Genomic DNA, 16,559 nt, shown 5'->3' on the forward strand with positions numbered 1-16,559 from the left:
AGTTCAGACTTTGTTTAAGCCTGTGGCCTATTACGACAGTTAAGTGTGTTGTGTTGCTTTTTCAGGGAGGTTTTCAGAACAGCAACATTGTATGTCCTCAGCAAGGTAATGTTCATTGTACATTCTGATGTATGAAGACACAGACATTCTAGTTTTTCTTCCTTCTTTAGAGCTGTATCTGGCACATAGTTGCAAATTGTTTTTTTACACAGGTTGTCTACAGTTATCATTATGTTGTCCATATCTTTAGATACCACAGTGAGCAAAGCTTTAGAAATACCTTGAATGAAAAAATTCTGCACAGCACTGAAACTGCTGATTTTATAGCCTTCAGTCTGGAAGAGGTCAGTTTCAAACTGTGGGGGCTGTGATCATATCCCATCCCATTAGCTAAGCAGCCACAAGAGACCTCCAAGAAATATTGCTACAGGTGGTGATGCTGGTAACTCAGTCGGTAGCACTCTCGCTGAGTCAGTACTGAGCAAATGCCTCAGCATGGTGTCAAGGGGCAAAGTCTCATTGGAGGGTGCTGTCTTTTGGCTGAAATCTAGGCCTTCCTGCTGTACAATCAAAGAACCTATGGGACTCTTTGAATTAGGGTGCCACACTGAGATTAACCGTCTGTTATCCTGAGAGTCCCCTGCAGTTTCAGTTGAAAGCTATTACTTTTGTGCAGTGCTGCTGTTCATTATTGGTTAGTTGGCATACTTTGCCCTAGAAGCAGCTGCATTTCAGTGGTGGGTAAGTTATGAAAAATAAACTGATCATTCTGTATTAAAGGTCCATCATGAACATAAGTTTTTAGAGTTACTTTTGTTCTTCAGTGCTTGTTACCTGGGTCGTTCTGTTACTGTATTCAATAACCAGATTTTGACTGAATTCCACTTTCCTGTCTCCATTCTCAAACTGGAGCACTTTGATTCCCGAGAGCAGCTGGTCAGCTGGCAGATTCTGATACGTAAGTAACTCCAGAGTTGTGTGAAATGACACTTTCACCTGGGGGGAAATTCAGATGAAAATGTGTGAAGTAACTGTAGGAAATCCACAGCCCAACAGCTCTGCCCCAGAGCGCACATTCCCATCATAACCCAAAAGAATCATGCCGGTGCCCCAAATCCCATGGGATCCTGTACAACCAGGCAAAGGTTTAAAAAAAAATCTTGACATTTTTTTCAAAATCCAGAACTATTTCCTAAAGGCGAGTGCAGTGAAACAGAGGGCGAAAGGTGAACTGTAATGCTTTAAAATATGAGGAGAAAAACCCGCAAGTTGAAGATTGTGAATTCTCCAGATTCTCCTTTCCCTCCTGCCACTTTTACAGAAGTAATTCTATTGCCTTCCATGGGGTTGTTAGTTTTGCTGTCAGAATCAAGCCCCGTGTGCCCATGTTGAAGTGTAGTTATTTCATTCTTTGCTGAGTGACTATTCCCTGACACCAACATATACACCTAAAACGAAACAGGATTCTTCTGCCTTCCCCTGTCATCTAACATAGGAGTTAGCAGATGGGAAGCTCAGGCCTTGAAAGGAAGAGTGGAAAGCCAAATATTTTCTTTTACATTGTAAATACATTTATCATTATGATATTCTGATACTGATTTAGTGCTTCCTGCAAAGTGACTTCAGTGGGACATTGCCAGTAAGAAAAGCATAACAAGCACCATTGTACAATTGTGTTTTTCCTTCCTCCCCAAAGCTTTGCAGTTCACCTAGGCCATGCTTGTATACTAATTACTAAGGGCTTGTCTACACAGTGGATTAATCTGCACTAGAGAGGTGTAAATTCTAGGGGGTACCAGAGTGGACACCAGTCCCTGCTGAAATAGTACTACATGAACATACACTAAGGAATGGCTAGTGCATGCCAGCAGGGTCCATGTGGGCCAGTTAGTGTGCAATAGAATTGACACCCCTCTAGTGCGGACTAATGCACTGGATTGACAAGCCTTAAACTGTCCTGGCCCGAGGGGCTTTTTTGAACCTACCAGCACATTTTGCTGTGGATGAAGTAGAAGTTGCTTCCCTTGCTCCTCCCTGTCGCTGTGAGATGTTTTCAGGCTCCTGTTGGGGTCGATACTGGACACAGCGAAGGGCACAGATAGAAGGATCCTGAAGTGTAAGGGAGCCTCTGTGGAATTGGTGAGTTTCAGGCTGTGAGTAAGGACTGACTCTGTCAAAACCTGAAGGAGAATGTATTAAACTACTTTCAATCTGAATTCCTTCCAGAGACTTGAAGGCTATCTAGTCTCTCGAGTCATTCCATAGCATCTGAGATTTGGAGGATCCTTCCCCAAACCACTTTCTTTTTTCTCTGTGTGGGTGCTTCAGAATCTCTTGATTAAAATGTAAAATAAAAATATAATAAAAGGTTTAAAAACAAAATTTGATAGAACTTTGTGAATCACCAAAATTCACAAACATGCTGGGAGCTAAATCACCTTCATTCTGCTCCAGAATCTTTTAAAATCTGAAAATGAATAATTGTTTTGATACTTAAAAGATCACTACGGTAAATTAACCCAATACAGAATAGCCATCTTCCTGAAATGACATCTCCCTTCTTGGCTTATAGGTAATTATACTCTAGTCTCCTCTGGCCTAGTTTGTAGTCTACCAAAAAAAATAAAGGTACTGCGTTGTGGGTAAACATTTAACACTGCATCAGCAGGACATGGTCAGTAAAAACATTATTTTACAGCAATGTGAGTGTTGCCATGAATGATCTTAAGAGCTGAGCAGTATATTTAAATACACCTTAATACAGTAATATGTTAGATACTCACTCCAGAAAGGGGTTGATTTGGTATGAGATCACTTGCCATGGAATGAAACACCATTCCTCCATCATGATCCATTTCTATAGTTAACCTGAACGTAAGGAATCATAGGCTGTTAGAGACTAAGGAAAGGGTTCTGATTTCATTTAGTTGTTTACTGTAAGTTTATGAACTGTCGGAGCTGTTGTACTCACAGAGCAGGCTTTACAAAAGCTTGCAAGTCCATTCGCAACGGTGCAACTCCATAGCCATATGAACGAGTCACCTTGCCAGGTATCCCTTGTGCAAGCTGATAAGAAAAGGAAGAATACATGAGGATCAAACTAATGTGTCAAAGCTGAAGGACTAACTTCAATCTGAGAGGGTGTTTCTCAAAGCTGTCAGCCATAGATGAACTCTGGCAGTGTTTGGCCTATTCTTTGTAGTAAATTATGCTACCTCTATAAAAATTCTGCAAATAGCAGAATCTGAGCTATATTTGCATTTTGAATGCAAACAAAAATTCTTAATAAATTAGGTGAAAGCCTCTCATTAATAGGGGGGCAACTCATATGTTCTAAAATTTTATAAAATTTCTTTACTAAATATTTTATTATAGTTAATAACACTTTATGCTTCACAGCTGAGGATCTCAAAGTTCTTTACAAACATTATTTAAGCTTTGCAGCAGCCTGTAACTTGTACTCCAATTTCACCAGGGAAAAGTCTGATAGAAGATAGGTGACTTGTCCAAATTCACACAGTGAATGAGAAGGAGAGCTGGGAATAGCACTCAGGAGTTTAAGTCCTAATTCCCTATTCCCTTATTAAAAACGGTTTTAGTATAAATTAGCTGTGTGTGCAGTTATTAGCTAATCAGTAGCAGAAATCACCATTCACCACCTGCTCCCCATATTGTAAGGAATAAATAATAATATAGCTTCACTGTTACTGATCAGCATTCAGCGCAGAAAGAAGCAAACGGAAGTGACAATACTACTTAGCTAAATACTTAGCTGTGATAGTACATTTACCTTGCTGTCTAGACTCATGAAACCCAATGCAAACCCCTCACATTCAGTTTTGTTAATGAGCTTTGGTAACGTGAGTGGAGTGAAGGAAATATGGATGGAGACACTGCCACCTGCAGGAACAACCTGGAATCAAAATATTATACAGACATTTAGCTAAAGCAAATGAGCAGTTTTGCATTATGGAAGCATCTTAACAGATCTACATCTAAGGTTGCATTGAGCTTTGCAGTTAAAGCATACATAAAAATCTCTTTGGGCTGCTCTATGCCCAGACTTGCACAAAAATGACAAAATATGAATTAAAACCAGTGTAACTATTTCCATGCAAATCTATGTGGGTACACTCAACTTTAGCCACTTTTATTCTGAAATAAAGGGGTCCATGCATACACGTGCACCAAAATAACTAAATTAGTTTTAAGAAACTGAATTAATTTTCTGAGAACTTAGTTAAGTTTCTAATTACCGTTGAGTTCCAAAAATTTACAAATGACCCCTTTAAAATTTTCTTTTATTAAGTCTAACCTTGTACTTTAACCCTTTGGCAAAGAAGTTTCTTACATTTGGGAACTGAAAATTGATACACTGCTAGATTAGTCCAAGATTTAAGATGTGGTGGGTTTTTTTAAAAGTTCATTAATGTTCAAATTTTTGATGTATGGACACACACACTCATAACTTTGTTTCCAATAAACTGTTTGTCATTTTTTTCCTGTCAAATTTCTGAGCATATTTTATTCTAGATCTTGTGGTCCCTAATTGATTTTGCATCAATTATTTTTGAAGCAGTATGAGTTATACAGTATATTTGTACAGGATGAGTCACCTGTGAAGACAGCCTAAGGTCGAAAGGCCTGCATTCAAGCTCAACCAGTTATGCTTGCCTGTTCTTCACAGGGCAAAGGACCTGCTTCCAGAGCTTGGTACTTGGACTTCTTGGACCTTGGGAAGTCTGTTGGAGACCACTGTTATCCTGTTGACTTCCTAAGGTCTGCAGAAGTATTTCTCCACACCTTCTTTAAGATTTCGTTTTTCCACTGCTCTTGCTCTGTACCAATGAAAAGCCTTCCCTTTCTGTCCCATCTCCCCAGTCCTACACAGTTGGCTATTTGCAAACTATAAGGACATATAAGAGCCACAGCTTACAATTTGTGTAGGAGTTATACAGTAGGGATAGTCGGAAGGAAACCCTTCATGAGCTTGTACAAGGACAGAGATTATTTTCTGTTGATTATTTACTGGTCTCCAGACTTCAGAATCACTCCTTCCTTTCTCTTCCTTGTTGTCTACATCTGACTCCTACAGGTATGAAAGGGTAAGGAATGTTACGCATTCAGCACAGGACTATGGGAAGGCAGACCCATCATTCTCAAAACAAAAGGAGAGAGCAAAAATAGCTAATATCATTTTGTCTCACTTTCCAGCATAAACCCTGGTTTCTCCCATTAAACACTGTGACTCGGGGTAACTCCTGCGGGCGCTGGATGCCCTGACCTCCCACTGAAATCAATGGAAGGTCAGGTACCCCAATGCTGTTCAGATGACAGCAAGACTGAGCCTTAGGAGTGTCTTGCTCATCATGCAAAGCAGCATTCCAGCCCATGGCTTCCTAGATTAATGTTTTCAAAACAAAAAATAGTGATGGTTTAATACAGATTCATAGATTCTAAGAACAGAAATTACCATTATGATCATCTAGTCTGACCTCCTGTATAACACAGGCCAGAGAACTTCTCCAAAATAATTCCTAGGGTAGATCGTTTAGAAAAACATCCCATCCTGATTGATTTTAAAATGGTCAGTGATGCAGGATCCACCATGACCCTTGATAAATTGTTAACAATTTTTAATTACTCTTACCATTAAAAATTTATTAATTTCCAGTCTGACTTTGTCTAGCTTCATCTTCCAGCCATTGGATCATGTTATATCTTTCTCTGCTAGATTGAAGAGCCACTTATTTAATATTTGCTCCCCATGTAAGTACTTATAGACTCATCAAGTCACCCCTTAACCTCTTTTAAAAAATTGACACATTAGCTCCCTTCCAATCTTCTGGAACTTCCCCAGTGGCCTCCACAACATCCTCTGGCAAGGAGTTCCACAGGTTGACTGTGCATTGTGTGAAGAAATACTTCCTTTTGTTTGTTTTAAACCTGCTGCCTATTAATTTCATTTGGTGACCCCCTAGTTCTTCTGTTACGAGAAGGAGTAAATAACACTTCCTTATTTACTTTCTACACACCTGTCATGATTTTATAGACCTCTATTATATCCCCCTTAATCATCTCTTTTCCAAGCTGAAAAGTTCCAGTCTTATTCATCTCTCCTCATATGGAAGCTGCTATATACTTCTAACCATTGTTGTTGCCCTTTTCTGCACCTTTCAAATTCCAGTGTATCTTTTGAAATGGGGCAGCCACATCTGCCCGCAGCATTCAAAATATGGATGTAGCATGGATTTATACAGAGGCAGTATATTTTCTGTCTTATTATCCAGCCCTTTCCTAATGATTCCCAGCATTCTGTTCGCTTTTCTGATAATGGGGTTTAGAAAACCACGCTGCCATGACCTTACATCATCTGTCACGAAGGAGGCTGGAGAAATGGTGTCTGGGCTGCTTGGAATTTTATCCCAGTTTAACACAATTTCAGTCTCTGAAGCGCTCGCAGTTGACTCAATCTCATTCTCCTCTACGTTCTTCATAGGAAAGTGAGGGCCATAAAACAGCAAGAGGTCCACCAGCTTCTCATGATCTTTTTCTTGATTGTAAGTTTTCCAGTCCATGCGAATGTCTGAATGAAAAAGGAAAGAACTATTAATCTTAGTCAGGCCAACAATAACATAGCTTTTTTGGCCCTTGAGAAAAAGTGGACTAGGTTGACAATGGCACACGGACACACGGATGCTAAGCGCACTTAAGTGGAAGTTTTTTACTCTCAGGACCAGTCAGGGATTCCTCAAGGATCAGAAGAGCGTAAATGTGACTTAAACCCATCTTTGCCTGTCACTGGTCTTGCACTAGACACAGTCTAGCCAGGTCCAAGGATCCCAGCCTAGCTCGTATATCTTAGAATATGAAACCAGCCTTACCACAGGGAGTGGGGTTGTTGAGTCTGATGCAGCGGGTGACAGTATCCCCACCAGAGACATGAGCACCAAACCTGGAAAGGAGGAATAAGTTAATGTTACAATGTGCAATTGTTAAGTCAACTCCTAACAATTTTTCTTTTAAATGAGTCATTAACAAAGTGGAAACAGATCAGCTTAAAGAGTTACTGTTGGCAGTTTGTTGTATTGGAAACCAGATAATCTACAGTCAATCTAGGAAACAAAGTTATTTTGTACATTCAGATTACATTCCATTATCCACTCCCTCCATATTCTGATGACATAGTTGTCTCAGACTTGTGTGTGTGAGAAAATGTGCTTCTGAAAGATGGTGGATAAAGAAGTCAATAGAAGCGTTGGAGTGGCAGAGGCTACCTCCTCAGTGACAGGAGTAGCAGGACTTTTTCCACCATTTCCATCATGCCAGTGATCTCTGTCCATGCTGGCCCTGAATCAACTGAGCCTGGAATGACTGAAATTCAATCAGTATTAAACCCCAAGAAAACAGTCTGGAAGAATGGTTGGTAGCATGGTTGATGAAGGATTTAGGAGATGATGTATATGGAAACAGCGCATTTTACAGTCATGCTAGGAAACACAAACAAAGCGGTATGCTAAACTTATCTACATCAGATAAGGCCTTAGTGTAATGTTTGACTGTCTAAACAAAATAAAGCACACACTGTATTTTGACAAATATACCATTGAACGTTGTCTGCCTTCTTAGTGAACAACAGCAAATGACCAAAAATGAACACTGTAGGCATAGTCTAATGGCATTTGAAATGTCTGACGTCCTTACAAACAGCATTTGGGGGGCTATACCTGATTACCGGTATCTTTGTTTGGTGTTCAGTCTGAGGTCCTGTCATCTGCAAGAAGATTGGGCAACCTTTCACAGTCATTTGCATAGGAATTAATGTAGGCCGTAAGTCTCCCACCTAAGAAAAAACAATGCATCTTGGCAATTAGAATTAAATGCTACCTTAGAACGTGGGTTACTAAATTATATCGTAGCCTTTGAGCCAAATGGATTTTCAGTTTTTTTTTAACTCTCTCTTTTAAAGGACATTAGTGAAGCAAGAGATCTAATGAGGACTCTTGTCACCAGGAAAGTACTGTACCTAATCTATTGGACATTCTGCTTGATGCCTTTCTAAGGCTATGGCTACACTACGAGGCTTTTAGCAACACGGTTGTGCCACTACGGCCGTGCCACTAAAAGGCACCACGAAGCAGCTGTTTGTCAGCAGGAGAGAGCTCTCCTGCTGACAAAAAACTTCCAGCCCCCACGAGATGCAGCGGCTTTGTCGGCAGAAGAGCGCTCCCTGGTGACAAACTGCTGTTCACAACAGTGCTTTTTGTCGGTAAAACATTCGGGGTGTGCGTGTGTGGTTTTTTAACACCCTGGAATGACAAAAGTGTTGCCGACAAAGTGACAGTGTAGACAAAGCCTAAGAGCCCTTCCACCAGGCACAAAAGCACAACATATTGGGTTGGTGGAACCGAGTAGCGACTGTTACAACTGGATTTTGTAGATGGAATAAAACTATGTTGTGGAACTCTGTTACAGCCCTCTGAAAAAAAAGGCCTTCAACATGTAGCCAAAACCAGATCCATACGTTCTAACAGGAGAGGACAATTGTCAACTAAACCTTGTCAGAAGAAACAGTCTAGAAAAAGCTATTCTGAATCTTTATTGAAATCCTGACAAGCAGAAGAATGTGTTTTAGCAAAGAGGAATTTGGGGAAAGACAATTGGCCCCAAACCGACCATGCAGATTTGGTTATCAGAAGAAAAAGCCTCACCTACCCTACAGATGAGATCATCATGGTACTCTCCCCACATGTTGTTATAAGCTGTTATTTCTATAATTAGCTGCTGGAAGGCTTTCAGAGTTCCTGTGGAAGGTTGGGCATGGAAAGCCACTCCTCTCCCATGAGACAGTAAAGCCAGCATAAATGCTGAAAGAATAGAAGAGCATTTGATAAGATTTCTAGGAAATGGAATAAGGTTTGTTTTTCAAACAAAATACATGTTCAGATCATCAGCTGGTATTAATCAGGGTAGTTCCACTGGCTTCAGTGGAGCTATGCCTATTTACAAAGTTGAGAATTCAGCCTCTAGAATAGTTTCCCAAACTTTTCCTATTGTATACCCCCTTCCAGAGCTGCCAGCAGCCCACATACCCCCTTCCAGATCTACCAGCTGCCCATGTACCCCACCCTTCTTATCACTGATACTTTGTGTGTTCTTCTTAACACTATTTGTCTTTAGCCATCTGTCTGTATTTCACTGTTATATACAGATATAGGTATAGTGCAATGTATACAACCGAAAAAACCCCTAAGTTCTGAGCTCAGTTAGACTAGACTGGACAGTTGCTGGGCAACTGAACCTGTGCTGTACAGTGATTGGAGGTGAGGGCTCTGTACGTCAGCATCTCTGTGTATTTGTGTTCTCACTGGTACATCTTGAAGTAAATTAACTACTGTACTGTATATAACAAATTCCCACGGAATTTTAAAGCTTCGTCTGAGTAGCCTATTATGAAAATGCAATAAATAAAATAATAAATAAAATCCACCATTACACAATTTCTCCTGCATACCCCCCAGTGGTGTCTCACATACCCCAGGGGTACATGTACCACAGTTTGGGAACCACTGCTCTAGAATCAAATCATTTTCACTCCAGCTTCCTATTCAGTGGTTCTCAATCTGTTTTTATATTACGGATCACTTGTTAAGACAAAGATTCTTCCAAGGACAACCTCCCCTGCCAACCTCCTAATTCTGCACTTTTCTGTGACAAATGTAATGCTTGATTACATGAAAAAGCAATATTGGTAAGATGAAAATAAATGGACTCCAATGGGATTGGAGTGACTGATTGGTTAACTTCGTGATCTATGCTATTTATTTATTTCTAGATGTCTGCTAGCCCTCTAGTTGTGGTAGTGTCTGGAAATCTAAACATCTAACAAACACCTGACTAAGATATTTAGCAAGCACTCCAGATGTAGATAAGGACTTGTTTGTTTACTTGATCAAAAAAATGTCCCAGAAACCCCAAGACAGTCCTGACTGGATAATATGTGGCAGGAGGCATCACTTCTTGAAAACAGAGATGCTCTGCTATTGACATAGACGGAGCTCCATGGACCACTTGGAAGTGCATCACAGGATACAACGTGAGAACTAATGTTAGGCATTTACTCCTGGGGAAATTCTGCACCAAAAAATTAAAAATTCTGCAAAATTCTGCATATTTTATTTGTCAAAATAACACAATATAATCACACCAGTTTCCATTATTTTTGGTACTTTATTTCAAAATTCCTGTCAGTAAGTATGTCTGTAACAATACAGACAATGAAAAAGATTCAGGAAATGTTTTTTGACAAATAGATTCCTTACTAGGCATATAAATACAGAACTCTGAGTAATTAATTTAAACGACAATACAGACCCTATTTCCCACACCCCTCAGAAGCAGGGCAAAGGCTTGGGGGAGTCAGAGGTACCAGAGGAGCTGAGGAAAAAAGGATCCTGGGAGTGTACCTGGAGGGTTGTTGGTGGGAGAAATATGAAAAGGGTTTTTTGGGGGAGGAAGGGCAGGATTGTTAGGCAGTTGGGGCGCCTCCCCCAGACAGACCCCTGGCTGACTCCTAGCCTCTCCCATTCAGTCAGGCACATCTACCCCTGTCCCCATGTGGTCCTGCGCCTCCACTCCCATTCAGCCCCTGACTCTATCTGTCCTGCCCCACTAGCCCTTAGTCTGTGATGCCCCCAGCAGCCGTGTGTGCCCCACGTTGCCTGTCCACCCATATCCTCTGTCTTCTGTCCTGGCCCCACAGGCAGGGCGCTGCAAGGAACACAGTGTTTTCTCTTCCCTATAGCAGCAGGGGAGGGCTCCAGAGTGTCTGCTCTGTTCTAGAGCCACAGCGGACCCTGGTGGGCAAAAGGTGTGACTGCAGCAACTTTCCGGCAGAAGTTATTTTCTGTGGCACATGAATTATGCACATGCGCACTGGCACACAATTCCCCTGGGAGTAGACATTCTATTGCATCTTTTAAATTGTTTTATTTGCTATTGGCTAGATTCTGATATCACTACTCACTCATAGCACCTTACTTTATAAATAGTCTCAATGGCTACTTGTGAAGTAAGGTGCTCCTCTAGATGAATAAGGGTATCAGAGTCTGATTCTTTGTACTGGTATAATACCTTGCACAACGGAGCTGTGAACCTTCCTTATTAGGACCTCTGGGAGCTACTGCAATATAAATAATAAACAACAAAGGATCAAATCCTGCCTGGTCAGTCCATCCAACCCTACTGATATCAATAAGGCTGCAGGGGATGGAAATCAGTTTGGAATTTGGCCTAATTTTTTTAAATTTTAGAGCTTGTAAAAAGGACCAGATTGACTGCCCTGGGGCCTGGACTCCTCTATCTACAGACTAGACACTGAATGCTGTGGGCAAGCCCCACAACGTCCACCAGTATGTTTCAGTCCTGTCCTGGAGGCCCAAACTCTAATATTAAGGGATTTCCATTTCCATTCAGCCCTCTTTCCATAAATGCTGTTGCTGGGTGTGCCAATTGTGAGGAGATATCTTTCTGGCCAACAAAAATAGCTTTTCTCATACCTGATTGTGCTCTCTTGGCTCCATGTCTTCTGATATGTGCTGTTCTTTTCACCAGGCTGGCTGTGGAGCTTGTAAAAGGAAAAGACTCAATGATAAGTCTGTGAGCCGCACAAGTCTTTGCTAACTTTACAAGCTAGTTCAACCAAACTCCTAGATTGTGGGTAACTATTGCTCAAAGACAGACCTCCTAGAATCACCTGCTAAATGAATTTTTAAAATAGCTTCTTTATATGTGAAGCCATTTAAATGCCAAGACACAAGTTCAGGATTCCGTAAGCCAGATCCTCAGCTGGTGTAAATCAGCATAGCTCCACTAATGTCAATAGTGCAATGCTATTTACACCAAATGAGAATCCTGCCCTTTGTGTTTCCTGCAAAAGTTGATGGCCTGCAACCATAGTACCTCAGCCAGAGGATTCATCATTTCTCATAAGCAAAGCAAAGTCAACTCAAGAAACACCCAGTATTGCACGAAGTGGCATGGCAATAGGGGATTGTCCCCTCACACCAGTATACCTCCATTTCAATGAAATTATTCCAAATTTACACAGCAACGTGAAAGGAAAATCAGGCCGAGAATCCGATTCATTAGCAAAAAAGGCACAACTTACAGACTGTTTCCTTGTTCCTCTGTGGTAACTGGACAGCTACTGAAATATTCAGCTTCTAGTGTGAATGGAGCATCGATTCCAGTATGATTGGTAAGTATTAGTTGGCGTGTTACTATGCTCTTCAATGCAACTTCAGATCCAAAGTCCAACAGAAGATCTTGAGGACTTCGTAACATTTGCTTCTCATCACTAAAGATAAAAGTGACGTCAGATATTAAAGCTAGCACTCCTCTTTCTTCATAGCATAGAAACAGTTTAGGCAGAGTTGAGATTTCCAACATAAGGCAATTTTGATGTCCCTTGTGAAAAGGACCAACTAGCCTAAGATTTATACCACCAGCATTTGCCAGTATTGGTTTCCCTCAATTATATTCCTGTAGGAATTTATTTCAGGTGTAGTGATTATGCTGATCTGCCAAATTAAAGCTATTTCTGGCTCACCTGAAAAAAAGAAACAACAAGGACTTAAAGTACATCCTGAAACAGAGTAGTCATGTTAGGTATCACAAGGATACAATTAAAAATACCAGGCAGACGTAGGCTTTGAAATTATCAAGGAGAGTTGCATTTGTCATATACCAGATTTGGCAATGTGGCAGGAAAACTTCGAAACAGCCCAGGATATTTGATCTTAAATTGTATGGTATAGAACTCAATACTTTAATATCCATATCTGAGAGTTAAATTTACATATTTTAAACATTGCAGACAGTTACTTTGGCTTGTGAAGCTATGATGGGCATAGGATCCCCATCCCTTGGCTGGCAGCAAGAGGGCTAATTCTTTCACTCCAAGCAGAGAAAGCAAAGATATTCAATCAGAATATAGATGGACTATTACAGTGTATTAGATGTTAAAAACCAACAAACAAGTCTGGGTGATTATTTTATAACACCTTCATTTACCTGGTAACTTTACTGTCACAAGGTATCAAGTATGTGACATGCAGTCCCTTTACTTGGCCAGAAATCCCCATAAAAAGAGGTTCAATCATATCTTCTATGCTACAGCAGAGGGTAAGGTCATTCAGCTCATCCTAATAGGAGAAAGTCACATCTTCTTTGTAAATGGAGTCAAAGATACAGACGAAAGATGTCATCATCAAAAATGTATTAGTAAAACAGGTAAAAATCTTACTGGATTAAAAAAACCAACAGAATTGCAGGGGAAGACTGAGACGTTTTACACGTTGCTTTACATGGATTTCCTACCAAAACACTGCATCAGATTTGTTTGGTAGTAGATACCACATTAAACATTTGCTGATGTTACTGTATGTTTTGCATCAACATCAAATACTGTAAACCTAAAAATGCACCATTACTGATTTTTGCCACATTTTCTGATAGAAGCCTGTCTTTTCAGTGACAGACTGCTTGTGGAAATGGATCTCATTGTCTGGACACATTAATTCTGACCTCCCTCCTTTAAGTTTTTCCAGGTAAGGAAGAGTTAGGATATGTCTACACTACAGATGCTACAGTGGCATAGTTATGGCGCTGCAGCTGCACAGCTGTAGCGCCGCAGTGTAGACACTTGCTACAGTGACGGAAGGGGTTTTCCCACTTCTCTCAAGAGGATGAGAGGTGGTAGGCAGGTCGACAGAAGAATTTTTCTGTCAACCTAATGATGTCTATAGCAGGGTTTAGGATGACAACTATGTCTCTCGGAGGTGTGAATTTTTCACACCCCTGAGAAATGCGCTAGATTGACCTAAGTTTTAGGTGTAGCCAGGCCTTAGGTGAGAGAGAAAAATGGTGAGAATTAATGTAAGGAAGATGTTTTCAGGACCATAAAGTAAAATTTAATCAATTTAATATGTATTAAGAATAAAGGTCAAAAATAGTTTTGTATATTACAAAAGCAGCATTAATCATTAAGTGTAAAGAAAAGGGCATAGTAGAAAAAAAATAAAACAAAGCAGCAAGCAAGCCGACTACAAAGTCAATTTAAGGTGCCTATAATTTAAATCATATTATCTTCTGTCTTCAATCATGTTAGTCTATAAAGCATATCTGAAAGGCAGTTTGAGACAGATTCTATGCACAATTGCATTGTACTGTACTTGCAAATACTGTTTTTGCCACATGGTCTTGAAATAAAAACCCCAGTGTTCTCTGTGTTATTAAAATTAGACGAGTTTTTAAACTTACCATAATATTAGCTGTTAGCTCTATACACAATTCTTTTTCTTCATGTGGGCCCAAAGTGCCACTTCTTGGGGAGACGCTGGCAGAGCAGAAAGCTGACTGACTTCCGATAAGCTATCAAGTAGGATAAACACTTGAACATTCAGTTAACTGTGATGAAATCTACTCCATTCAAAATTCATCTCCAGATTGGAAATGATTATCAGGATGAAGCAACACAGAGAATCTATATGTTTCAGGAAAATGATAGATCTGATATGTAGAGTCTGGACACACTTTACAGGCGCTTTAATTCCACTACATTCAGTTACTTAGATGCTTTTGTCCATTACTTTTTTCTTAATAGTAATTAGGGCTGTCAATTAATCACAGTTAATTCACGCAATTAACTCAATTTTTTTTAATCACAATTAATTGCACTTTTAAACATAGAATACCAATTGAAATGTATTAAATATTTTTGAATATATTTCTAGATTTTCAAATATATTAATTTCAATTACAACACAGAATACAAAGTGTACAGTGCTCACTTTATATTATTGTTTTTATTACAAATATTTGCACTGTAAAAATGATAAACAAAGAAATTGTATTTTTCAATTCACCTCACACAAGTACTGAAGTGCAATCTCTTTATCGTGAAAGTGCATCTTACAAATAAAGGTTTTTTTTGTTACATAACTGCACTCAAACAACAAAACAATGTAAAGCTGTAGAGCCTACAAGTCCACTCAGTTCTATTTCTTGTTCAGCCAATCGCTAAGACAAACAAGTTTGTTTACATTTACGGGACATAATGTTTCCTGCTTATTTACAATGTCACCTTAAAGTGAAAACAGGCGTTTGCATGGCACTTTTGTAGTCGGCATTGCAAGGTATTTACGTGCCAGATGTGCTAAACATTCGTATGCCCCTTCGTTCTTTGGTCACCATTCCAGAGGACATGCTTCCATGCTGATGACATTCATTAAAAAAAAATGCAAATTTGTGACTGAACTCCTTGGGGGAGAACTGTATGTCTCCTGCTCTGTTTTACCCACATTCTACCATATATTTCATGTTATAGCAATCTTGGATGATGACCCAGCACATGTTGTTCATTTTAAGAACACTTTCACTTCAGGTTTGACAAAACGCAAAGAAGGTTCCAATGTGAGATTTCTAAAGATAGCTACAGCACTCAACCCAAGGTTTAAGAATCTGAAGAGGGACGAGGTGTGGAGCATGCTTTCAGAAGTCTTAGAAGAGCAACACTCCGATGCGGAAACTACAGAACTGAACCACCAAAAAAGAAAATCAACCTTCTGCTGGTGGCATCTGACTGAGATGGTGAAAATGAATATGCGTCAGTCCGCATTGCTTTGGATCATTATCGAGCAGAACCCGTCATTGGCGTGGACGCATGTCCTCTGGAAGGATAGTTGAAGCATGAAGGGACATCTTTAACGCATCTGGCATGTAAATATCTTGCAACGCTGGCTACAAACAATGCCACGCAAACACCTGTTGTCATTTTCAGGTGACATGTAAACAAGAAGTGGGCAGCATTATCTCCTGCAAATGTAAACAAACCTGTTTGTTTGAGCGATTGGCTGAAGAAGTAAGACTGAGTGGACTTGTAGGCTCTAACGTTTTACATTGTTTTATTTTTCAGTGCAGTTATTTTTTTTTACATAATTCTACATTTGTAAGTTCAGCTTTCATGATAAAGAGATTGCACTACATTATTTGTATTAGGTGAATTGAAAAATACTATTTCTTTTGTTTTTTACTGTGCAAATATTTGTATATTTATAATAATAATGTAATATTATAATATAATATATATAACGTAAAAATAATAATATAAAGTGAGCACTGTACATTTTGTATTCTGTGTGGTAATTGAAATCAATATATTTGAAAATATAGAAAACATCCAAAATATTTAAATGAATGCTATTCTATTATTCTCTAACAATGCAATTAATCGTGATTAATTTTTGTAATCACTTGACAGCCCTAATAGTAATTATTATTATATGTACACTTTTCCCACACAAGTCTGCCTCCAAAGCCCAAATGTGGTATAAAAGTCCAGAATGAGGGATTTCTCAGTTACCTCATAATATAATCACAGAATCATAAATTAACTCCAATAAATCAATGGAATTCCTGACACAGCACAATACGTTGTGTAACACGCAGGCTAAGTGTGTCCTGTCGCTTCTCTAGTGGCCAGTCAACATAGAGAATAA

General features: G+C 39.6%; 1 protein-coding gene across 5 annotated transcripts in view; it reads right to left on the reverse strand.

The window, feature by feature from the left end:
• DLEC1 (DLEC1 cilia and flagella associated protein) overlaps positions 1 to 16,559 on the reverse strand; it is a 55,989-nt gene that overhangs the window by 3,276 nt on the left and 36,154 nt on the right. For 4 of the 5 annotated variants that reach the window (XR_006289148.1, XM_043541626.1, XM_037891172.2 and 1 more), the window contains 14 exons: positions 14,323 to 14,433; positions 13,075 to 13,205; positions 12,170 to 12,358; positions 11,559 to 11,626; positions 8,716 to 8,867; positions 7,728 to 7,843; positions 6,885 to 6,955; positions 6,369 to 6,586; positions 4,937 to 5,089; positions 3,791 to 3,913; positions 2,972 to 3,066; positions 2,784 to 2,868; positions 1,986 to 2,180; positions 835 to 996 (listed from right to left, as the gene is read on the reverse strand). Coding sequence is in view for 4 of the 5 variants with exons in the window: in XM_043541626.1 (XP_043397561.1) it covers positions 835 to 996; positions 1,986 to 2,180; positions 2,784 to 2,868; positions 2,972 to 3,066; positions 3,791 to 3,913; positions 4,937 to 5,089; positions 6,369 to 6,586; positions 6,885 to 6,955; positions 7,728 to 7,843; positions 8,716 to 8,867; positions 11,559 to 11,626; positions 12,170 to 12,358; positions 13,075 to 13,205; positions 14,323 to 14,433 (1,869 nt within the window). In the remaining variant the exon portion in view is untranslated. The remainder of the gene's footprint in view (positions 1 to 834; positions 997 to 1,985; positions 2,181 to 2,783; positions 2,869 to 2,971; positions 3,067 to 3,790; positions 3,914 to 4,936; positions 5,090 to 6,368; positions 6,587 to 6,884; positions 6,956 to 7,727; positions 7,844 to 8,715; positions 8,868 to 11,558; positions 11,627 to 12,169; positions 12,359 to 13,074; positions 13,206 to 14,322; positions 14,434 to 16,559) is intronic. The other variant, XM_043541624.1, reaches the window with a different exon arrangement.

This window comes from Chelonia mydas, chromosome 2 (assembly GCF_015237465.2).
Source record: "Chelonia mydas isolate rCheMyd1 chromosome 2, rCheMyd1.pri.v2, whole genome shotgun sequence".
In the NCBI taxonomy this organism is placed as follows: Eukaryota; Metazoa; Chordata; order Testudines; family Cheloniidae; genus Chelonia; species Chelonia mydas.